This window comes from Lissotriton helveticus, chromosome 11 (assembly GCF_964261635.1).
Source record: "Lissotriton helveticus chromosome 11, aLisHel1.1, whole genome shotgun sequence".
In the NCBI taxonomy this organism is placed as follows: Eukaryota; Metazoa; Chordata; class Amphibia; order Caudata; family Salamandridae; genus Lissotriton; species Lissotriton helveticus.
In genome coordinates, this window is record NC_136072.1 from 1057404244 (window position 1) to 1057430081 (window position 25838).

The window sequence follows — 25838 nt, forward strand, 5'->3', positions numbered from 1 at the left end:
GGTAGGGGCAACAGGACTGAACAGACATAATGGGAGCAGTATAATAGTCACTAACATAATAGGATAACAGTAATGTACAGAAAACATACCGATATACAATCAGGTAACAAATAATATAAGACGGCGCAAGTCATTGATCCCGCTACAATAGAGTTCAGGTAAACTTTGGATGTAGGGATGGCTTATACCAATTTCTTAGGATAGAGAGAACACGGGGTGGGGGCATCGGGAGGGTGATTCAACAAACTAAAGTGTATCATATATTGGTCGATAGTAGGAGAGTAGCATAATAGTGTCACAATCAAGTGTCTCCAACCTCTATATTAAGGTAAAGTAGATGCACCTATTCATCCTTATCAGCCATCTGTTAGAATCCACCAAACATTTTACATTCCCAACCTCCAATGGAACTTCTTTGGTGAAGGAGCACCTCAAGGTATACTAAGGATTTATTTTGTTTTCTGTATGAAAGCACACATTTCTTTCCCTACATGACTGCTTTTCATCTTTTTTCCCAGATTTCTTTTCAGTCTGTGTTTCGTCTCTGTTCAGAGAGAAAGAAAACGCTCATTAGGACCCTTGTGCAGAATACAAAAGTGGACACTACCCTTCTACTGAAGTACTGCAGGTAATATTCAATTGTATATATTTATTTTACTATAGATTTATTTTTTGATTCCATGTCCTATTTATAATTTCTTATTGTCTGTAAAGCAATTTGAATTCATTTGTAGCATTGTCCCTTTATGTATTGTTACACCACCTATAGCTCTAAACCACCTTCTAATCTAATCTCTTTCATACATGCAAACCAGTTAATAGTCGCTTTGGACTAAGCCCACACTGTGTAAAAAGCCAAAAATGAATACAGGGAAGTTTACTGGAAAGCAACAACTTTAATAAGTGTTTCAGTTTTAAATTGTGAATCCTGCAAATTATCTTGTCTCACATATACCTTTATTTCTGACTTTTCTAGCAAAATGTTGTTGAATAATGATGTTTCTCTTCAGGACCTTTCACTTGAACAGCGATGCAGCCCTCCAGATGTACATAGAGACACTCCTTCTCCAAGGTGCCAACATAAAGTTAAGTGAAGAAGACACCGTAGAAGAGGTAGTGGAAGAGACCCTGCAGTTGCCACATGCTGAGGCTCTGTCTAGAGCATTGGACATTATTCCTTTACTGCAAAGCTCAAATAATTTGGTTATCAGCCTGAGTGGAATACTGCTCAAGGTAGGACAGCAGTTGAATCCAAATAAAATGTTCTCTGAAAACAGCTTGTAAAATGTGTGTATAATCCGTGCATCAAAGAGCCATTTCCCCCCAAAAGACCACACTATTGAATCCTCATACTATTCCTTTCAACTTACCAGTTTTACTATATGTTCTGCTGAATGATTGGCCAGATTGAGAGAACCACCTTTCCCCAATAGCTACAGTGGATGTATTGTCTTCTTTTGTATATCAGATAGAGGAAAGGTGCTGGTGCAACAAACTGAATATTGAGTAAATGGTCATGACACATTCCAAGGGATCAATGAAAGAATTCCTTGTTGCGATTGTTACACCCACAATATACCCATGATTGTTGTAATATTTTTCATTTTGCCTGAAGCAGACATTACAATGGCCATGTGGATAAAACTCAGATTGGTAGCAAATCAGTGGTCCATCTGAAAGAAACAGGTTAGTGTTAGATTCCTTACCTTAGAATATCCCCAGGCGTCAGACTGGATCCGGAAAGTTTTGCGTAGCAGTACCCCTGCGCGTCGGTAGGCATCGTCTGCGGCTCCGAGTCCGTCGTCGGCGTCGTGATCGCTGGGATGACGTCGCCGGAGCACTTAGACGCCACCCTTGCGCGCTGATGTCAGTTATTCTTTTTTCCACACCAGCAAGTGCAGATCTGGGAAGAACAGTACTCTTAGTCATTTTTTGACAATTTTTTAAATCTATTTTGGATCACCTCTCGAGTCGATCTTCGACTCGCGGTGCCGGTAAGGATGCCCGGGTTTAAACCTTGTGAGGATTGTCACTGCTTGATGTCGGTGACCGACCCCCACCATTGGTACCTTTACTGGAGGAGGTAGAGTAACCGGTCGCGCGGCTGCAGTCATCGACGTTCGAGTCAACACCACTCGTCGGGCTCCAAGTCCTCAGGTAAGTCGAGGCACTCAAAAAAGAAGTCAAAAGAGGCGTCCTCGCTCTTCCTACGCTCGCGCGACGCGGCCGGGGGTTCGGGCGACACCGCCCACGCGGCTCAGCCGGAGCCGCAAGTGCCGCGTCCAGCTCCATACCCGCCGGTCCCTGGGCTGCACGTGATTAGTGCTTTCCTCACGACCATGAGGTCGCACTTCTCTCCGTCGGAACCCGCCGAGATGCCTTCGGGCCCCGCGGGTCCGTCTGGGAGCACTAGCGGGCCGGCGGCTCCGGCCCCGGTGCCGTCGGGTGCTCCGGCGCTGACTCCGGTTCAGACGCCGCAGGGCTCCTCAGGATCCAGGCCTAGATCCGGGACGTTGCCAGTCGACCTTACGACCCCTCCGCTGGCGCCGTCACCAAGGGTGTCGCCCTTGACGCCGTCCCCGGACGATGTCGTCCCTGGTTCCAGCCCCGGCGTCGGAGAGGCCCTGCCCGGCGCAGTCTTCGACGCCGATCGGTGAGCCTTTCATCGACGACCCGGCTCCATCATTTTTCCCTGACTATCAGGAGATGGATGACGAGGAAAACTGGGAGGGGTCTGAGGACCCTCTGCAATTGCAGTGCCAGTTGAGCCAGGACTGGCCAGACTAGCTGGGGGATGCCAGTGGTCTGGACACTTCGCCCGACACTGGTTTTGTCTCCCCTACTACCATGGCTACGGCTGCTTACAGCGTGGTGTTGACAAGGGCAGCCAAGGCCTTGGCTCTTGAGCTCCCTGTCGCGGCCGTGAGGACTAACCTCCTCACTGAGGTGCTCAAACCACAGACAAGCTCCTCGGAGCCTCTCCTGCCGTTTAACGAAGCCGTCACAGACGTTCTGTTGGGCACTTGGTCCAAGCCCTCTACAGGCCTCCCTGTGGATCAGAACGTGGCCCGACGCCACCGCCGGGCTCCGGGCGACCCCATCTTCCTGTCCGTTCACCCCACTCCCGAGAGCCTGGTGTTCCAGGCCTCTACATCCCAGACCGTATTCCCGACCGCTCCTCCTGTTCGGGAATCCAAACGGTACGATCAGTTTGGGAAGAAACTGTTCTCCTCCCTAAGTTTGGGGTTGCGGTCTGTCAACACCGCCTGCCTTTTGGACCGTTACACCCACTCTCTGTGGGATACGGTTGCGGAAGTGCTACCGCAGTGCCCGGTGGAGGTCCAGGCAAAGCTTACCCAAGCTCTAGCGAAGGGACGGGAAGCAGCACGCTATTCGATACAGTGTGGACTTGATACCTCGGACTCGCTGGGTAGGGCAATTGCAACGACAGCGGTAGTTCGCCGTCACGCCTGGCTGAGATCCACCAACTTTTCGGGGGATGTCCAGGCCACCCTCATAGACATGCCTTTTGATGGCCTTCGCCTCTTTGGCGACACAGCGGACAGTGTGCTGGAGCCTTTCAAGGACTCCAGGGCTACGGCCAAGTCCTTGGGCCTCAGCCAACGCCAGCAAACTTCCGTCCCTTTCGTGGCCAAGGAAGGGGCGCCCCCACACGTCCAGCTAGCCACAGGCTGCAGAACCAACCTCAACGCGGTCGCGGACGTGGTAACCGCGGTGACGGGGCACAATGGCAAGGTCAGTCCACATCCGCCCCTGCAGCATCTGCCTCAAAGCCCTCTTAGTCCAAGCTTTCAGGCCCATTCGACGCCAGTGGGGTGCAGGGTTCGCCATCACCTCCTTCACTGGCGTACCATCACATCGGACAGGTGGGTGCTGCAAGTGGTCTGAAGGGCCTACTCCCTCCCCTTCGAGGCGACCTCTCCAGCCATGCCACCGCAGTACCACCGCTTGTCGGGGGATCACTTGCAACTTCTGCAGGAGGAAGTTATAGCCCTCTTGGCCAAGGGGGCCGTCAAGCGCATTCCTGGGCCAGAAGTAGGACGTGGTTGCTATTCCAACTACTTTCTGGTACCCAAGAAGGTCAAAGGAGGCCTATGCCCTATCTTGGACCTCCGGAGCGTCAACGGCTTCCTCCGGAAGGAGAAGTTCAAGATGCTGACTTTAGCTCAGGTCCTAGCTGCCCTGGACCCTGGAGACTGGATGGTAGCGTTGGACTTGCAGGATGCTTATTTTCCCATATCCCAGTCCTGCTGGCCCACCGTCGTTACCTGCGGTTCACGGTAGGCCACGAGCACTTTCAGTTTACGGTGCTCCCCTTTGGCCTTACCAGCGCCCCTTGGGTGTTCACAAAAGTGATGGTGGTGGTCGCAGCTCATCTGCCCAGATCAGGGGTTGTTGAAGGAGGGCTCGCACCAGGCAGTCAGCCACCTCCAGACTACGGCCGTCCTCCTGCACCTGCTGGGGTTCTCCATCAATGTGCCGAAGTCGCACCTGTGCCCCTCTCAGAAACTCCTCTTCAATCGGAACGGTTCAGGACTCTGTGCAGTTTCGGGTTTATCCTCCCGAGCAGCGGGTTCGGGATATTCAGGCTCTGATTCCGTTCTTTCAGCCTTTATCCCGAGTCTCAGTCAGGTTGACGCTGCGGCTTCTGGGGCTGATGGCCTCCTGCATCCTTCTGGTGCATCACGCCAGGTGGCGGATGCGGGCTCTGCAGTGGGACCTGAAGTTTCAATGGGCCCAGCATCAGGGCAACTAGTCCGACCACGTCCGGATCTCGGAGGGCACTGCGAGACAGTTGCAGTTGTGGCTCACGGACCTTGATTGGGTCAGCGGCAGATACCTCTTTCTACCCCAACCGGAGCACGTAGTTGTGACGGATGCGTCCCTCCAGGGCTGGGGGACCCCATGGGAGAGGCGGAGATCAGAGGCCTCTGGTCCCTGGCGGAGTCCCAGCTCCACATCAACCTTCTGGAGCTGCGGGCGATCCTGCTTAAACTGAAAGCATTCCTTCCCTCTGTCCGGGGAACTGTAGTGCTGGTGTTCACGGACAACACCACCACCATGTGGTACTGCAACAAACTGGGCGGGGTGGGTCGTGGACCCTTTGTCAGGAGGCTCTGCGCCTCTGGCAATGGCTGGAACACCAAGGCGTCACCCTGGTGGTTCAACACCTTGCGGGTTCCCTGAACGCCATGGCGGACGAACTCAGCCGCCGGTGCATGATGGATCACGAATAGCGTCTGAACTCGGACGTGGCGGAAGGCCTCTTTCAGCAGTGGGGAGAGCCTTGGTTAGATCTATTCGCCACAGAAGAGAACGCGCAATGTCATCAGTTCTGCGCATTGGAATTTCCAAGGCGGCACTCGCTTGGAGACGCTTTTCGTCGTGAGTGAAGCTGCGGTCTGTTGTGCGCCTTTCCGCCTATACCACTTCTGCCCAGAGTGCTGAAGAAGATCAGGCGCAACCTGGCCCAAGTCATCCTTGTGGCGCCGGACTGGGCATGAAGATACTGGTATCCCGAGCTCCTCAGCATGTCAGTCGATCCCCCGATTCGTCTGCCTCTTCAGGAGGACCTTTTGTCGCAGCAGCAGGGACGGTCCTCCACCTGAACCTGTCCAGCCTCCACCTCCATGCGTGGAGATTGAGCGGCTGCATTTGAGGCCATTTGACTTGCCCCCTGAAGTCTGTGATGCGATTCTGGCAGCCAGGCATCCCTCCACAAAATCGGTAAACACCTGCAGGTGGAAAGAATTTGTGACATGGTGCACAGCAAAGGCTGTGGATCCACTTTCTGCCCCCCTTTCAGAGGTTCTCCTCTTTTTACTTTCTCTTGCCCAGCAGGGCTCTGCTCTGGGCACTATCAAAGGCTACCTCTCTGCCATTTCAGCCTTTTTGAGGCTTCCTGATCAGCCTTCTCTTTTCAAGTCCCCTGTTGTAAATAGATTCTTGAAAGGCATCACGCACATGTTTCCTCCTGTTCCTTTTGTGATGCCTCAGTGGGACTTGAACCTTGTTCTAACCTATTTGATGTGCGCTCCTTTCGAGCCACTTCACAATTGCCCTCTTCGTCTTCTGACTCTTAAGACTGCATTCCTGGTTGCCATCACCTCTGCCAGGAGAGTACGTGAGCTCCAGGCTCTATCTTCTAAACCTCCTTTCCTCTCTGTCCATCCGGACAAAGTTGTCTTGAGAACTCGTCCTTCTTTACTGCCCAAGGTGGTTACAGCCTTTCATAACCTTGCCCACCTTCTTTCCGCATCCCTCGAAAGAGGGAGAGAGGCTCCACCGTCTGGACCCAAAACGTGCGCTTTCCTTTTATCTAGACCGCACACGCCAGTTCCAGGTGGACGACCAGCTCTTTGTTGGTTACTTGGACGTGAAGAAGGGACGGGCGGTGCACAAGCGGACCATCTCTCAGTGAGTCGTTGTAGGAGAGTGGGGTCTGCAATCCCATGGCCACCCCAGATTTTTGCTTTTTGCTTCACTGGTTTACGACTTTCCCTGGCTGTGGGCCTGCTAATCAGACCCACAGCCTAGCTGTTCTCTCTCTAAATTGACAAGCATGTACCTTAGGTGCATTTACCAATTGGTACTGGGCCACCTTATCAGTCCCTGTACAGTATACCTTAGGTATCCAGAGCATAGGTGTACCCAGGGCCTACCAGGGGCTGCAGCATGTATTATGCCACCCCTGGCTGGCCATCTTTAACTGACACAACTGGCTGCACGACAGCTGGGGCAAGGTGGTGTAAACACCCTTTGCTTTAGATATAGTATTCCTATATCTAACCCTAAAATGGACACATATATTCCTATCAGTCACTCCTATGGCAGGCCTTATCAATCCTGAAGGCAGAGTGCTTGGATTTATGTGAGATGGTGCTCTGGCATGAGCTGAGCCCATTTGCAGCTTGCGGAACCAAGTCCTAATAGCTGTTCCATGATAACGCTATACCATATACTCTTAAGTGCATTATAATCCTCGCGGTTAAATGCTAACTTTGGCATAGCATTATCAAAACATGTCGAGTAAGGTGTCATACGAATTGGAATACTAACCCCTCGCCAATTCTGGCGACGGGGTTAGCATTCCACCCTTCTAGAGGGACACGACATGTATGTAACTGTAAACCCCGGTTAAAGTTAACTCAAGCCTCAGCATCACAAAATGGATGCTGCCACCACAGACACAAGTCTGACCTCCTGCTGCTGGGAGTCCTTCCAGCGAGGGTGGCTTGGACAAAGGGTTTCCTGCCTTGGGAGGTGCTAGCACCACCTCAGACAGGATTTTGTGTATTGGGTAGGCTTAGGCTGAAAGGAATGAGACATGCCTGGGGCACACAAGGTGCCCTGTGCATACACCGGTTCCAACCAGTTGCTGGGGCACTCCAGCCCCAGCTCTGGCGGGAAACTGGACAAAGGAAAGGGGGTGTAGCCACCCCCCTTCCTGGTCCCACCCAGGGGAGGGACCTAGTCGTAGTGCAGCCCCCTTTAGCCGGATAAAGGTAGGAGCTGGTCCCATTCCAAGTTAGATTAATCTTGACAACCTTCCACGAAGAAACTCTTGACCTTCGACCTCCTGAACATCAGAAGACTGAAGAATCTCCCCTATGGTCAGGGAGTGACCATCCTGCTTCGCAGGCACCATCAAGCTCCTGTGCGGTTTGCTGCAGAGTCCTTCCATCCCGGAATCCGACGACCCAGCTCGACAAGACCCGGAACTCCAGACCTCTCTGACCTCTACCCACATCCACAGCACAGCTGGGACCCGTGGGTGCGACGAGCAACGTGGAGACGGCCATCTTGAAGAAACCTGCACAGCGCTTCCTGCACGACCTGTGGAAAAGTAAATTTTGCCATGTTATATGTGCCTACGTGTTCCCCATCTTATGCTATATGTGCATGATCGATATGCATGTATTCCCTTCTGATCGATTAAAGATGCAATTACAGTTGTGTCCATCTCTAGTATGCCAGTTTCCAGTCTTCGTGAAAGCAACGAATATTAGGCCTATGTAATCCTACGTTGCCACGTTTTACAGTGTGCACGTTAATTCATTGAATTATCCCCGTTTCTAGGCCTCAAAAGGGCCCGGACTCAGATTCAGCTCCTGTTTCCTGAACCCTCTCCAAGGAGCGATACAGCCCCCACCTGTATCCCTGACCCTTAGCTTACTTTCATGCCTCGCAGTGCCCGGCTCGGCCTCTCAGTCTGCCAAGAGTATGTTATGTTTCTAGTTATCAGTCCAGCCCTCCTTCTCTGCATTCCTAAGCTACTGAATCGCATCAATAGTTTCCGTCATAGTCTAGCCTTTATGTCTCCATGTAAGAGAAATACTGTATTAATATTCATAGAATATTCCTCGCACACGAACTACATGTAGAATAATGCATGCACCAGTCTTAATGTCTGTTAGCCTTTACCCTGATAACTTTTGGATTCTATCAACATGTACTCTAAACAACAGATACTAGATATGCCTGGGTACATGTCGCTCTGACCCTCCAGACTTTAGTCTCCTCTTCTAGCGCAGAAGTCATAGCCCCCCAGTTTTCCCTGATAACACGTCATTGTCAGTTTGCGCGCACCACTAGGTTAGAGGTCCCAGCTGCTCAGGTAGCCCCCTCCATGTTTCCGCCCCATTTATGACATATTCTGTTACGTTTGCATCACATGTCTATGTATACGCCCTGTACACGCCTTCTTGTTACATCATGTTGCCCTTATCTTTCGCGACTGCTACGAAACCCCGCCTACTGCTACGCCTACTGTATTGAATGTAATGTATTTTGTTTAACTATATATACTGTGCACTGTTATTAAAAGTCATCCCAAGCCTTTTTGCCTATTCCTGCCCCCGGCAGCTGCCATCCCATTCCCGTACAGGCTGTCCTGTTCCTGTCCTTTTATGCTTAATTAAAGCCTGTCAACTCCAGCTACCTCGAATCTTGACTCTTATTTATTGAGCTATCTGTTTATATTGTATCCAGTCAAAAATAGAACCGGTAATTAATTATTTATTTACCACATAATGGCGCCCGAACAGGGACTTGCCCTTTCCCCACGCGCCGGAGAAGCCACGCAGGCCCCCTGATCCTCTGCAGCCGTGACGGAACCATACCGGCCACGTGCAGATATTTCTGCTTCAAGTATCCCTCAGGCCCACGGAGGAGACGGAGGTTGCGGTCCAGCATCCAGACGAGGCGGTGGAGGAACGCGGCGAGTCCCGACCAGAGCCCAAGCCGAGAGTCCAAGGTCCGAGGTATCCGGAGGCCCACCTGTAATGTAACTGAAGTCCGAAGTTCGTCCGTCCGTCGTCGTAGCAGTCCAGTCCAGTCCGAGGCCTTCCGTTCTTGCTGCCCGGTGAGTACCGTTGCTGGGGTAGTATCTAGACAGGGTCAATTAATTTGTCTCTGGTCCGTGGGTTTGGGTACACAGATCCAACACGAAGTGTCCACCTAGGTGGATGCGGGTCCTGACGTGTCTCTTTATGAGACCGGTAAGTTTCGTACTGTTTTAGCAGTGCATCTAGTCATTTTAGTCAGTTCTGTTCTCGAGAAATTCATGTGTTCTGTTCTCAGTATTTCAGGTAATATTCTGTCCGAACTGTTATTTTAAATGTTATTTCATGTGTTTTCAATGTCGTGGTATGAGTGATTTGTTTTCTTAAAGTTATTATTGTGTTTATCGTGTATTGTACTGTGTCCAGACTCCAGCCTAAGTTATGCCTCTGTTCTCAAAGTTACGTCAGTTAAAAACTAGAAAAGGTCTGCTCGAGGAAGCAGTTCCTGTCCCGCCTAGGGACAGTCCAGGTCATTTTATGTATCACAAGCATGGCATAAGTGCCATATTATATCTAGATTTATGGGTAGAGTACACCAAAGAATTAGAGGAAAAATATAGATGGCCCGTATCAGGTACATGGGATGCCGAGTGCATCATGCGAGTAGAAGAAGCATTATGGAAAAAGAAATCCAGACAGTCCCAGAAAGATGCCATCGAGTTATGGCGCAAAGAATCTCATAAAAGAACCGAAAAAGAAATCAGAAAGTCAGAATTAAGTAGAGAGTCCTCAGAAAGAGCCCAAGAAAGGGAATTAATCGAAGTAGGTGAACGAGTTAAAGCCGAACAGTCAGACAGACAGAGAAATGCCCTCATTAAGGGTATGTATCCTCTTCTTGCCGAAGGCTTGCCAAAAGCAACCCCGGAAGCACCATGTAATTTTCCGCCGACATTGGTTCCGAATAAGCTACGTCACAAACCGACCGCAGCTGATATTTTTCTCTCGTCCTATTTGGACGACACAGTCCCAGAATATGCAAATCCTGTTCCGCCAGCTCCTGTAAATAATGTAATTCCTGTTCCTCCAGCCACCGGGGCACCTGTTACAGCACCTGTTACGGTACCCCCGGTCCAGCCCGTAGTACAAGTACCCGCTATATCGGTCACTCTGCCAGCACGAAGAGTATCAGTCGACGATTCTAGTTTAGGGGCCGCGGGGGGAGGTCCTCCGGGTACCCCGCCGCCACACAAACGTGTAACGTTAGTCGAGTTACATGAACGTGCGTTACAGCGTACGCCCAAACATCAGTCCGTTGCAGATATCAGACGAGCTCTCACCGAATGCCGTTATGATCCAGTCCCAGGCGATGATAATATGGTTATATATTCATTGCGTGTAAGACGGGTGACCGAGTATTTGGACACCCTACCGAATATGAAAGAAGATCTAGACAGAATATATCGTTTCATCCGTACAGGAGACGATCCAGAAAGTATTGGCGAAATCATGTCTCTAAGGAAAGCTGAGACTCCGCTCATGCTATTAAAATTTTTAATCAATTGTTTAATAAGGGAACACGATTGTCCGACTAAAGATCCGATCGAAATGAGAGTTCTGACAAAGTGGAGTGATCATATAGCCGAGGGAAGACACAAGATACTCAGTAGTATAGAGAGTATGTACAAGAAGATTCGTAGGGAAATAATAAGGTTGCACGAGCAACGTAAAGCAGCACAAGTAAGCGAGAAAGAAGACAACACTGATACTGAAGAGGTAGACGACGAGAATCCCACCAGAATAGCGTATGTAGGTAAATCTAGATTTCCAGACCGACATTCACGCCTAGAACACAAGAAAGTTTTTCCTCTTCCAGCACCAGAACAAGAGAATCTAGAGCAAGTATTTCAAGCTACCGATCACATTCTGAAATCACGAATCGGTTATAGTGAACTTAGTACCATGCATGAACAAGAACTAGCCCGATCAGCAGTCCGATGGGCTACTGATTCTACCACTTTTCCAGATGAAATAGTGGCACAAATGTTTCTGAAACTGCCCCCAGCCGAGCAGCGACTGGTGGGTATGTATATGATCCAACACCTCATTACACTGTATGAGGGACAACATTCCGATCCAGGTCCGTTACATGATGTTCTGAACGAGTTACTCCAATATAGATGGAGAGGTCTAGGTACCGATTTAATTAGTATCATTCTAGAACAGCGCCACAAATATAGAACGTTCCTGAATCCGCATTTTGTTCATGTCTCACCTCCAGAAAGTAAATCATTTTACATAGATAGTCAGCATCCGTTACGAGAAGTACACCCAGTTAGGACAGCGGGTGGTGAAATGCAACGAGTATTTGTTTACACCCCTATCACAAAGATGGAACTCTTAGAGATGAAGAAATTAATTCCCTGTCACGACAAAGACCCAGCAGGGTTCCATCGAGAATTGAAAGACATGCTCCGTATGGGAGAGTACACATATCCTGATATCATTAAAATGCTAAAGGTCCTGTTGCCCCCAGGGGTATATGAAAAACTCAAGGAAAAAGAATGGGAGGTGGGAGAGAAAAAGATTGATTGGACAGCTCTAGAAGCTGAAGATAAAATACGAGTACCAGGTACCGGTCTTGGGGACAAATGTAAAGAATTGCCCGAGTTATTGATTCAAGTTTTGCCAAGGTTACTAGCCACGAAAAAGGAAGATTGGGATGCAATCTCAGCATGTAAACAAACAGGATGAAGACACTAGTGATTTCTATTCTAGATTTGAAAAATGTTTTATTATCAACAGTGGTTTGAAGACAGGTAGCGAGTCATACCCTCATCTTTTTGTTACTAAATTAGTCGAGAATTCAAGTCCACAAGTTAAAAATCGAGTTTTGAAAGTCGAAAGTACCTGGCAAGCTAATACTCCGTCACAAATGCTTCAAATGCTCCAGTATCACCAGAATAGAATCAGGGAAGAGCAAGAACACGAAAGAAGACGTATGAAAGACACGAAAATGAAAGTACTAGTTGCACAATCTGTTCCACAAGACAGTCAGAAGAGGGGTCCGAATCAAGCCAGTCATTCTGCAGCTCCCGTTAAAGGGACTTGCAATTATTGTAAACAGCCAGGTCATTTTATAAACGAGTGTGCAGTTCTGAAACACAACATAGCTACTGGTAAAACTAAAGAAAGACCACGTCCGCCTAGACAAGAACAGGTTTCACAGACTTCTCAGTCACCACAGAATGCACAACAGACAGTTCCAGCACCGCAGCCTATTGCTGCAACACAGCATGTTACACAGCAGATGTACCAGTATGCCCCAGACAGAGTATCCAGAGTATCAACAGTACTCATGAAACAGCCTAGAGAGGGAGGTAGGCTTGCCTCTCATCGAGATACCTGTAGATCAAGAGGGTCCCTATGTACACAGTCAAGTATTGGGGAAAGACAGAAAGTTTTTGATTGATACAGGGGCAAGTAGGACTACTATCAGTCATGACGAGGTTCCAGGGGCTCCGCTCTCAGGCTCTAAAAATGTTTCCCTTGGATTTTCAGGAAAACCGATTGTTAATGAGATTTCAAAACCAGTTACTCTAGAAGTTGGTCCATTGTCCCGAACTACTGATTTGTTACTTACGAAGTCATGTCCAGAAAATTTGTTAGGCATCAAAACATTGAAAGAATTAGGTGCAGTAATTTGCTGCTCCCCAGAAGGAATACGATTGTTTTTAAGAGACTTTAAAGGTCACTATGTATTACGCGATTTTGATCCAAGATTATCCAATGTACCGCAGCATTTATGGGCGCAAGGTCCAACTGATGTAGGTTTTATGCAAATCACACCCCATCGTGTGACTCTCAAGCAAGGTATAGTCTTGCCACGAATCAGACAATATAGATTGCCACCTGAGGCTGTAGCAGCCTTATCCAAAATTATTGATGAGCTCATTGCTCAAGGAGTGGTTGTAGAAACTGACTCCAATGTATGTAATTCTCCTATCATTCCAGTCATGAAACGTACTGATCCAAATGCACCTCCAGTATATCGATTAGTGATTGACCTTCGAGAGCTTAATAAATGTATCATACCCCAGTATCCAGTAGTCCCAGATATTTCATCCCTATTGACAGCCATTGATTCTGAAGCTACATTTTTTACTGTTATCGACCTCAAGAATGCATTTTTTAGTGTTCCCATTCATCCAGACAGCCAGTACCTTTTTGGTTTTTGTTTAAATGGAAGGAGCTATAAATTCACACGAGCTCCTCAAGGTTTCACAGAAAGTCCTAGTATTTACAGTCAAGCACTTAAAAGACAACTAGACAACATTCACATGCCAACTGACACTGCCCTGCTCCAGTATGTCGATGATCTACTGATCACAGCCCGTTCTGAACGTGACTGCGAGCGAGCGTCACTTACAGTCCTGTATTTTCTGGCCGAGCAGGGGCACAAGGTGTCCCCTTCGAAGCTCCAGTTCTGTGTCCAGCAAGTGATCTACTTAGGCCACTTACTGTCCAAGTGGGGTAGGCAGTTGACACCAGACCGTATCCAGTTAATAGCGAGTCTTCCGCAGCCCAAGACACAGAAGGAGGTACGTGCTTTTATTGGCCTCACTTCTTATTGCAGACAATGGATTCCTCAGTATGCATTTCTAGCCAAGCCACTGATACAGTTAACGACACAGGAGGCAGCCGTATCGACTGTCCTCCCTTGGACCCAGGAACATACACTTGTTTTTAATGAGTTAAAGAAAGCCTTATGCCAAGCACCTGTTCTAGCTACACCGAACTACAGTAAGCCTTTTACACTTTTTGTCACAGAACGTGATGGTACTGCATTATCTGTTCTCACACAAGATCAAGCCGGACAGTACAAGTCCTGTGCTTATTTTTCGAGCACATTAGATCCAGTAGCCCAGGCTTTGCCTGCGTGCCTCAAGTCCGTTGCAGCCACAGCTCTAGCTATCAGACAAAGTGATTCCATAGTATTAGGACACTCCCTGACAGTACAAGTTCCACACTCCGTGGAAGTTCTTTTAAACCGAACACAGACTCAGCACTTGACCATTGCACGTTTAACAGGTTATGAACTGACACTGTTCCAGCCACACATAGAAATCAGACGCTGCAACATTCTAAATCCTGCTACACTGTTACCGTCAGTTACTTCAAATCCTGCCACACATGACTGTGTGGAAGTTGTTAACACTATGACCAAGCCAAGACAAGACCTGACAGACATTGCATTACCTAATCCCGACCTGACACTTTATGTGGATGGTTCATGTATGAGAACTAGTACAGGAGAACTAGTAGCCGCGTATGCAGTGACTACTGAAACCGAAGTTATAGAAACACATCGTATTGACACCCTGTCTGCTCAAGCAGCAGAGCTAGTTGCTCTGACCCAAGCCTGCATACGTGCCAAGAACCTGAAAGTAAACATATATACAGACTCACGTTACGCATTCGGAGTTGTACACGACTTCGGAGTGCTCTGGCAGGAGAGAGGTTTCATGACTTCTCATGGAACCAAGATTCAGCATGGTCTCCTCATTCAAGCTCTGTTAGATGCAATACATTTACCGACAGCTATCGCTATCATGAAGTGCAAGGCACATACGAAAGTTACTGACATCATTTCCCAAGGTAACGATCTAGCAGATCGAACAGCCAAGCTTACAGCTCAGACACCAGACATTCCAGTTAACACGACAGACACTCACTCCAGAACAGACTACTTGTATGACAGTTAAGGACCCTACACAAGATGTCATAGACATACAGTTACATGCTACTCCTGAAGAAATCAAGAAATGGTCCGAACAAGGAGGGGTCCAGACAGATCAGGGATGGTTGACGAAGGGAAAAGCCACATGATTTCTCCCCGACTCCATGGTTCAAGTCATTATCAACACCGCACATAGTCCAGCACACCTAGGAGAAAAAGCCCTGTTAGACAGTATACAGAACCTCTGGTTCAACAAGCACTTACGAGCTGCAGCCAAGCAGAAAGTCCGTACCTGTATGATATGTTGCCAGTTCAATCCAGGTAAAAGTGTCCCGGTGGAACAAGGTGGATTCCAACCCCCTGACCACCCTTTTGAAGTCCTCCAGATGGATTATATTCAGATGGAGCGATGTCGAGGTTTCAAGTATGTCCTCGTAGTTGTATGCGCTTTGTCCAGGTGGACAGAAGCATATCCAGTTCCAGATTATACAGCCGCGACCACTGCCAAGCAGTTGGTTCGTGAATTCTTCCCCCGTTATGGACTCCCTAGGGTCGTGTATTCTGATAACGGCCAGCCATTCTCATCTGAACTCATGAAGCATGTTTCCCTTTTGTTAGGGTACCAGTGGAAGTTCCATTGTGTACGCCATCCTGAAGCAGCCGGTCTCGTAGAGAGACATAATCAGACCCTGAAAATCCGTATTGCCAAGACATGTAAAGAGAAAGGTGAAGACTGGCTAGTTGCCCTGCCAGTTGCTTTATTCTTCATGCGCATGGTCGCACATTCCAGATCAGGTCTGTCCCCTTATGAGGTCGTATTCGGCCGCCCCCCAAATATGTGGGGTACACCTAGACCCCGCAGTATTACAGATGTTTCCAGTAATATGTTGACAGATTACCTAGCTTCCTTGATGTCTGCCCTACACTCTTGTCGTTCCCAGGTTGCCGCTGCATTTCCAGACAATACTGAAGTGAAACCGCACGAGGTCATTCCAGGAGACCTTGTTCTCGTAAGGAACTTTGATCGTTCAAGTCCGCTGGAGCCCCGTTGGAAGGAGCCACGACTAGTCCTCCTGACCACCCGCACGGCCGTGAAGTTGGAAGGCCGCAAGGGATGGGTCCATCTGTCCCACATCAAGAAATTCCATGGATTGCGTATAAAAACATTTGCCAAGAACATTTCTAAGGACTGCCTAAAAATTGACTCTGAATCCAAGCCTCCCCTGTTAGAGAAAACTCCGCAGCAGGAGTATAAGTTAAAGCTCCGGTCTAGTAAAATAAGTCAGCCAGTTTAATTGTCTAAGTCCCCCTCGGGTGAAACGGTTAGACAGGTATCCGACATGTATGAGATAGACCCCCATAGTGAGAGAGTTAGTCAAAACTCTATACGATGTATCATTTTTCTAAGTTTTCTATTGTTTCTAAGTTTGATGGTTACCTGCACAAGTTATGCATTGCATTTATGTTTTCCAATTTCTCATGTAAATACGTTTTCTAATGCTACAGTAGAGCACACATTTAGTGATCTGCCTCCTCACGAGTTATCCTATCGTCTTGCTATGAGAAATAATACATTTATAAGAATGTTACACTATTCACACCAGACCAGCAATGCCACTAATTGTTGGGTGTGTGGTCGACTCCCCCCTTTCCAGACACCGAAGGGAGTTCTGCCACTCTTTCCTTATCCGTTTTCACATAATGGTTCGTGTGGAGCATGGTCCACGTTAACGTCATCCTCCAATGATATGTCTCTTCTGAACAGAACATGTTTCCCAGACAAGCAAGGTCTCCCCCATAGAACAGGGTTAGATCTAGAAAATGAAGTATATAATTTAGGTAATTATTCTTCGAATTTTATGGTATTGAATGTTCAGTCTGATACTACTCCAGACTTACCTGCTATTTCAGTACTACCAAAGGCGAATTATGTGTCAGAAATGATGGTTCCGCACATGTAGGACATAGTGATTGTACTACTATTGTCGAGTATAGTGACAGTGGGAAATCTATTTTCAAAGCCTCACGTCATTCTTATTTTGTTTGTGGTCAGACCGCATATGTTCGTCTGCCCCTCGATTGGGATGGAACATGTTACATTGCCTTCCTACTGCCACCAGTTTTTCTAGCCCCATCTGATTATCACAGAAACACACATCTAGTACACGTCAGACATAGAAGGGAGATCGAGTCCCCAATAGTTGATCAAACTGAAACTGCTCTAGAACAGTATACAGACTTTAATAAAGGTTTCTTCTTCTTTATAGGACCTGTCCAGAATAGTAAGTTAATACGTAGGTTAACCAGAACCCTTGAAGCAGTAGTGAATGAGACTACTTCTGCTCTAGGTAACTTAACCGAAGAGCAATCTGCTATGAGATTTGTCGTGCTCCAAAATCGTCTCGTTCTTGACGTCATACTGGCCGATAGAGGAGGAGCATGTAGAGTCATCGGATCTAGTTGCTGCATTTTCATTCCTAATAACGCGCCGTCTGTTTATTCAGCTATAACCAGACTTCATAAAATTGCCCATCAGTTACACCAGAATCCAGGCACCTGGACATGGTCCGGTTGGCTCTGGAGTATTATATCTGCTTGGGGATGGAAAGTATTGTCATTCCTAGGTATTGCAGTAATGATCATATTCAGTTGCTGCCTCTGTATACAATGTGGCCCTGCGATTTGCGGCATGTGCGCTACCTCTTGTATACCTAGCTCTAAATCCCGTTCCAAGACAATTCGAGACGAGCAAATGATGCTATATGAAATAATAGATGGTATCATGAATATAGATGTTTCCTGATGGAAACGTAGGGCACAAGGAGGGAATGTGGAAAAGTAAATTTTGCCATGTTATATGTGCCTACGTGTTCCCCATCTTATGCTATATGTGCATGATCGATATGCATGTATTCCCTTCTGATTGATTAAAGATGCAATTACAGTTGTGTCCATCTCTAGTATGCCAGTTTCCAGTCTTCGTGAAAGCAACGAATATTAGGCCTATGTAATCCTACGTTGCCACGTTTTACAGTGTGCACGTTAATTCATTGAATTATCCCCGTTTCTAGGCCTCAAAAGGGCCCGGACTCCAAGGAGCGATACAGCCCCCACCTGTATCCCTGACCCTTAGCTTACTTTCATGCCTCGCAGTGCCCGGCTCGGCCTCTCAGTCTGCCAAGAGTATGTTATGTTTCTAGTTATCAGTCCAGCCCTCCTTCTCTGCATTCCTAAGCTACTGAATCGCATCAATAGTTTCCGTCATAGTCTAGCCTTTATGTCTCCATGTAAGAGAAATACTGTATTAATATTCATAGAATATTCCTCGCACACGAACTACATGTAGAATAATGCATGCACCAGTCTTAATGTCTGTTAGCCTTTACCCTGATAACTTTTGGATTCTATCAACATGTACTCTAAACAACAGATACTAGATATGCCTGGGTACATGTCGCTCTGACCCTCCAGACTTTAGTCTCCTCTTCTAGCGCAGAAGTCATAGCCCCCCAGTTTTCCCTGATAACACGTCATTGTCAGTTTGCGCGCACCACTAGGTTAGAGGTCCCAGCTGCTCAGGTAGCCCCCTCCATGTTTCCGCCCCATTTATGACATATTCTGTTACGTTTGCATCACATGTCTATGTATACGCCCTGTACACGCCTTCTTGTTACATCATGTTGCCCTTATCTTTCGCGACTGCTACGAAACCCCGCCTACTGTATTGAATGTAATGTATTTTGTTTAACTATATATACTGTGCACTGTTATTAAAAGTCATCCCAAGCCTTTTTGCCTATTCCTGCCCCCGGCAGCTGCCATCCCATTCCCGTACAGGCTGTCCTGTTCCTGTCCTTTTATGCTTAATTAAAGTCTGTCAACTCCAGCTACCTCGAATCTTGACTCTTATTTATTGAGCTATCTGTTTATATTGTATCCAGTCAAAAATAGAACCGGTAATTAATTATTTATTTACCACAGACCCCTGAGGGTTCCTCAAGTGAGTGCATTGGGGACTGAGAAGCCCCACACCGACGCAGCACCTGCACCAAAGACCAGCCCCCCCAGCATCCCCGTGATCTGCGTGGGGCCCTTTTGCCTGGTTGCTGTACTTCCTGTTGTCTGGTCACTTGCCGGCTGGCTTGTGCCCTCTGAGACGACGACCCGAAGATTTCAACACTGCTGGTCTGGTCCCCCAGACTGGCCCTTGCTTCCTTGTAAAAGAGGAGCCCCCCGGACCCTCCTGGTCCACTCAAGACGCCATCTTTGTTCCACCGCGTGGCTTGCATTAGCCAAGGCCTGTTGTCCAGATCGACGATCCGACACCGCCAACAGCAGCAGACTACGTGGGACAGCTCGTGCCTCCAGCCTGGTCGTGAAGAACAGCTCCTGGTCCGCGCAGCTACAGAGAGAACCGACCCTTCCTTCACCTGAACGCGGCGACAGCATCTGGTTCCCTCCTGGTTCCAGCACCGTCACTGGCTAGTGACCAAGACTCTGTCCCCTTCCTTTTCAGGACTTCCTTCTTCCTAGTTCCATCCTTGGAACCACCGGACTCCTCCATCTGGCTGCCTGCCAGCAACTTCTTGTTTCAGGCATCACCGGGATCAACGCAGCAACCACGACACTACTTCAGCCCTATGCACCCGCAGCCTGTGGGTTAGGTAACTAAAGCTTCTAGGTCCTGACGTCTGTGTCCACTATCCTAGTGTCCAGGTCCACTGTTGTTTTCCCTCCATCCAGCCGGGTTCGTCCGGAATCCGTAACATTGTAAACTGTAAGATCCATAGACGTTGGTACGCATCCCGCGTGAGAGTTCCCACTCTGCACGTGAGTCCCGTGGGCCTCCTGCTCCTTACTTACCTAGTTTGTAGCATAGTCCCACCGATCCTCCAGCCTCTGGATCTCCTTACAGTATTTTCTTTCCTCGCATTCCATTGTTTTGAGTATATGGTTTGTCGTGCCCCTAAGGCACTTGTGTAAATATTGTGCGAACTCGTATTTCCTTTTTAGTATTTTCATGTGCTTAGCCCTCTGATCTCATAAAGAGTTCAGAGGTGTTGTTATAAATAAATAGACTGTTTATTTTTCATAACAACCTGTGTGGTGTCCTTTCATTTGGTATTCAAGGGGTTATACTATGGTAAAACAGCTGGCTTCACATGCCAAAAGAGATTATCCTAAAAGGCTGCTTTTGTCCACGCTACTTGGATAGCTGGTCTATACGGTTGACTTTACAACCAATCACCATAAGGGTTGTTTGGACTGATACAAGGTGATCACTAGAACTAGTGAGCATCATATATCAGGCCAACTTCTCACAGTCGTGTTGTGCATCAAGGTCTGTTACTCCTTGGCGAAAAATGAGCCTCCTGTTGGGCTGAGGGCCCATTCCACTCGGGCCACAGCGGCTACTATCGCCCTGGGCCAGGGAGTCCCCTTGCAGGAAATCTGTCAGGCAGCTACGTGGGCTTCGCTGCACACGCTTGCTAGACACTACTGCCTGGACAGCCAAGTCCGGAGAGATGGCTTCTTCGGCTGTTCAGTTCTCCAGGACTTTCTGGTGTGATCTTAGTTCGCCCGAGTGGTAATAGTAAAGCATGGCATTGATTCACTTTGGTTGGCAATTGTTTTTAATGATTTTTTTTCCAAAGCAGGGTAGGTATGTGAATAGTCAGCAACTAATTAAGTTGTCAGGATTGGCTTTTTGCTTGTTGCCCAGAGGATCTGTCCAGAATTGACTGTGCATGTGAATGTCTTATTCAAGAGGGTACTTTTTGAATAGTTGTATGTGTTTGTCTTGAGTCATATCATGATGGTATAGGGGAGAAGGTCACCTTCATGTTTGGTGGTCTTGAAGCAGGAAGGGATGTTCTTACTGAAGGTGTGCCACAACAGCGCCTTGATCATTCTAAATACTTTGGTGGTGTGATGCCAAATCAACAATGCTGTTTAATAAATGTCTTACACCATTACATTATTTACTTAAGTCAATCTTAAAGGACTCCCAGTGTTTTTCATGCTAATTCTCCTTGCAAGGTCCCCGACTTATTCTTTAAATAAACCTATTTAATAATGCTGGGTTACGTTTAAATTCTGCATAACTTGGGGGGCGTGGCTAAAAGCCGACCGAGGTGGCTGCATCTTGAAGGGGCTCCGGCCGCGCGCCGAGTAATCCCCCTGTAAAATCCATTCAGATATCAGATTCTGCATGGGCCACTAACTGGGCAGCTCTAAGTAAGATCCCGGACAGCCTGGAGAAGAATTGCAGGCCCCAGGAAAAGAAAGAATTGTCGAAGGCATCGAGGATGCGGCGGGCCTGTGCGTCTGAACAGCTCCCCGGTGTAGTAGAGTGGCTGAGAGAGACGTCCATGAGCCACGGCTGACTGACCAGAACACTTCCCGGTGGTAGGGAAGATAGCAAAGTAATCGATGCGACTGCTCCCACACTGGAGTTGAGGACAACGCACTGGTGGGAGGCGACTGCGAGACCGCGTCAAACGGATCTGCTACCTCTGCCCAGAGCTGGGGGCGGTGCGCCCGACTTAAGAGCGTCCAAAGATGATCGAAGAGGACGTCCGGCGAGAGGGAGGTTGGTGACAGTCAACATGACGACGGGAAAAAAGTCTCCAAGACTGTTGCAACCTAGACTCTCCGGCTTTCATGCAACTAAATCAGGGCTATCCTGGCCCAACAATATGAGCCCGGAGTTCTATAAACCGCTCTGGACCTTACCGATCTGACTGCATGTGGTACAAATGATCTATAGAATTGAGGGGGGGAGGGCGGCCGCCGCAGGTTGGGTCACGTTTCCCCAGTAATGGGATACTGGGAATGGGGTACACAGGCATGCTGCATAGTTGGGGAGGGTGGGCAGTTTTGTGTCCAAAATGCAGGGAGGGAGTTTGGGGGGGCTGACGTTTCAGTGTTCTACTGTTCTAAAAGTTATTGATGATAAATTTAGCAGAATTGGCAGAAGGCGTGGTGCAGCACGAACACCCAAACACCATATACTGATATGTAGCACTAGTTGATAGCAGACGGAGGGGCCCGGCCTGTCCCCTGGGAGACCCGAGAGACTACCTTTCTCACCATATGTTGCGGTACCCTCCAGCTGTGGCACATCGAAACCCAATTACAGGGAACAACCTACGGGGCACTAAACAGACGAGGTTACACATCAGTTGCACATTCAGGATATACTGGAGGGTCAAGGGGAGTATCCTACTCCGAAATAGATTCCCTTTCACTATCAAACAAATTTCACATGACCCACAAGGGTGCTATGTGTTGATCTCTGGGTACTGAGAAGGGTGGGTATTTAATATCTACTCTCTTTACATCCCTCTGAGACTCCATGCGGCTGCATTGGCAGACTTGGGTTCGCTTATCGTACAATTGCTGCAAGGGGACCTAATCATTGGCGGTGATTGCAACGCGGAAATTGATGGGTAGCAGGACAGACGGCATGCACGGTGACTGGATCCTTCAGGCAAGCTACTAGCAGACTTTTTAGCGGCGCTGGGTCTCATAGATGTTTGGTGTGTACGTAATCCAAACGCTAGTCAATTTACTTTTCACTCTGGGGCGCACGGCAGTCTATCTCTCATAGATTATATATTTGGGCTGACTCAGTGCTTTCAGTCTTTCGGCGACATAGGTCTCCTCCCCAGGGGCATCTCAGACCACTCCCCCATCTAGGTGGTATATGGTGAGAAGATAGGCACAAGTGGCCAAATCGCACCACTTAATCCCTAGTTCCGGACGATACAGCGCTTTCGAAATGATTTGCAAAAGACCACGGGGCAATACTTTCAAGAAAATGATGGTACTATAGAGTCGAGTCCTCTGGGAGTCCTTTAAAACGGTGATAAGGTGTCAGGGTACTGCTTCAGTTGCAGGCCACAAGAAAGAAAAGGTGGCGCGGTTGGAGGAACTGGAGAGGGAACTACACCACCTTGAGTCCGACTTGATACTACAGACTTTCAGGCAGTTAGACACACAGTGAGTAATAAGAGAAAGGGATACAAAGATATTGTGGCGGATGCGGCTAGACTCAGATACAGAGCAACTCTGCATCGCCTATATGAAGTGGGAGATAACGCAGGGAAGTTACCGGCTTAGTTAGACAAACGGGAAGCGGCATCTAGGTCGATATTTGAAATTGCTAGGGGAGAGGGAACTCCCATACGGGACAGACCGGGTATAGCAAATGCCTTTGCATCGTACTACTCTAGTTATATACACCATCACTAAGTGTAACGACAAACACAGCTCGCGAATTACTGTCTACCCTCAATATGCCAGATGTGACATCGGAAGCTAGAGCCTTATTAGAGGCAGACCTTACTGAAAACGAAGTGGCACAGGCCGTCCGATCCTTAAACTCAGGAAAAACAATGGGCTCCAATGGTCTCCCAGCCGAATTATATAAATTAAAAGTGTCTGGGTAAAAATGTTTAATGAAATCCTAGAGACCGGGATATTGCCAAAAGATCATTATCATTGTGATCCCCAAGGCGCAAAAGCCGCCAGACCATTGTTCATCTTATAGACCAATCACTTTACTGAACGATGAAGTAAAGATCTTCGCTAAATTATTGGCAGGTAGGTTAACCCTGGTCTTGGGCTCCCTAATACATCCTGATCAATCAGGCTTTATTGCCTGTTAGAAATATTGCATTAAATCTGAGATGCCTTCCGGGGATACTGGAGAGTGCGAGTTCCATTCAGGAGGCTGCTCTGATAGTTTCACTAGATGCCAAAATGGCTTTTGACAGCTGGAATGGCCCTTTCTATTCGTGGTTTTGGAGAAACAAGGTTGTCCAAAATTTGTGTCTTGGATTCACCTTCTTTATGCAAACCCTCTGGCGCAGGTATTGGTAAAGGGAGGCAAATCAGAAGCATTCACCTTACAGAGAGGCACAAGACAGGGTTGCCCCCTTTCTCCACTGATATTTTCTTTGGCACTGGAGTCCCTGGCAGTTTGGATCAGAGGTGATCCCTTGATTAGAGGATTAAAATGGTCGGAAGCTTGGAAGGACCAAATCTCCCTGTATGCCGATGATGTCCTTCTATACATGGCAAACCCCTATTACTCGCTTCATAGGATACTCAATATTTTGGCCATGAACCAAAAAACACTCAAGCTATACCGTTAATTAGGACAAATCAGTAATATTTGTCCTGAGTGGAGACAACCCGCGTATTCCACGATCATGCGTAGCCAAAGTGGTGACTGAGAGATTCCAGTATCTGGGTCTGTATATTATCAGAGGCCTGGTGGTATTGCATGGCTGCAACCTAAGACCCCTCCTTTTACTGACCTGCAGCAGGAATATGAGTTGGCTCCCTCTGAAATATTTTGCTTCTACAAGATAAGTCATTCATTGGACAAGCCATTCCAAAAGTAGGGGAACTTCCTGAATCATCCCCATTAGAAGACATACTGCTTGATGACTATATGCCAAAGAAGGCAGTATCCTTAACATATGGAAAAATACTAAATAACTCCCCAGGGAATTTAACGAAACTAAGAGAGATCGGGGGAAGACCTGAGGAGTATAGAAGATGAAGAGTGGCTGGAGGCGACTGCATCCCCAAAAGAGGTTGCCATACGTTCACGTTTCCGATTGATTCAATTGAAAAAGTCTACACAGAACTTATTATGCTTGCACCACCATTGTAAAAATGGGGGAAAGAACCTCGTCTCAATGTATCAGAGGCTGTGGGCGTGAGGGCACTTTCTTCCATATTTGGTGGGACTGTTCTGTAATCAGGAATACTTGGGGGAAGTGCGGTCTACACAGAACTTATTATGCTTGCACCACACTTGTAAAAATGGGGGAAAGAACCTCATCTGATAGACCACTAGCCGCAGATTCCTTAATGTAGAATTACCCCCAGGCGTGAGACTGGATCCGCAAAACTTTTTGCCACAGCATCCCTGCGCGCCGGGGGGTGGGCGGCACCACGTGACTCCGCCCTGACTTAGTCCGCGTCCATGACGTCAGCAAAGATACATAAGTCCCACCCCCGCGCGCCTACACCATTTTTTTCTCTTTTCCGCGTGCAACGCGGATCCGGATTATGTCCTGGCCTGTTTTGGGCCTTCTATTCTCTTAGACGCTTCAAGACGTGTACCTCTTGTGCGCGTCCCATTTCGGCGAAGGACCCTCACCCAATTTGTATGTGGTGCCTAGGTGAACACCACGACTCTGAGAGCTGCGCTGCCTGTCAGCACCTCAAGCCAAGGTCCCGGCGGCAGCACCGGATGAAGTTGCTGTTGGCGCGCTTTTCCAGGTCGGTGTCATCCCAGTGTCTGCCCCCTACCTCGGAGGCACCGAACCGCTGGCTTAGTCTTTCGCCGCGGACCCAGGGGCGTGGCTCATCGGCTGGTAGGTCCTTTTGTTTCTCTCCGAGACCTTGTCCTCTTTTCGCTGTGGGCGCCTGCTCCCCCGGGACAAGGGCCCGCCTGACGCCTTCCTATCTGCCCGCCTGACGCCTTCCTATCTGCCATTTTCCGGCGCCGAGGTGACTATGGCCCAAATGACCGCGTACCCGGCGGCGCTTCAGGCTTCTTCAGCCCTTCTTCCACCTCCTGAGACGTCTGCAGAACCCTTGCCTCGCGCGATGCCTTATGCGGAGTCGTCGTCGTCGTCGTCGTCGTCGTCGTCGGCGGCCCCAGCCCCGCACCGGAGTTTCCGGCTCCAGGTCGTAGGAGGGTGGTGCCATTGCGGTGCGGTCCTTCGGGGCTCACCTCTTCGGCACCCGGCGTCCCTGCCTCGCCGCACATC

General features: G+C 48.4%; 1 protein-coding gene across 2 annotated transcripts in view; it reads left to right on the plus strand.

Moving 5' to 3' along the window:
* Window positions 1-25838, plus strand: part of KNTC1 (kinetochore associated 1) — a 913665-nt gene that overhangs the window by 459305 nt on the left and 428522 nt on the right. For both annotated transcript variants that reach the window (XM_078667574.1, XM_078667573.1), the window contains exons 43-44: window positions 519-628; window positions 1011-1233. In XM_078667574.1, coding sequence (XP_078523700.1) covers window positions 519-628; window positions 1011-1233 — 333 coding nt within the window. The remainder of the gene's footprint in view (window positions 1-518; window positions 629-1010; window positions 1234-25838) is intronic.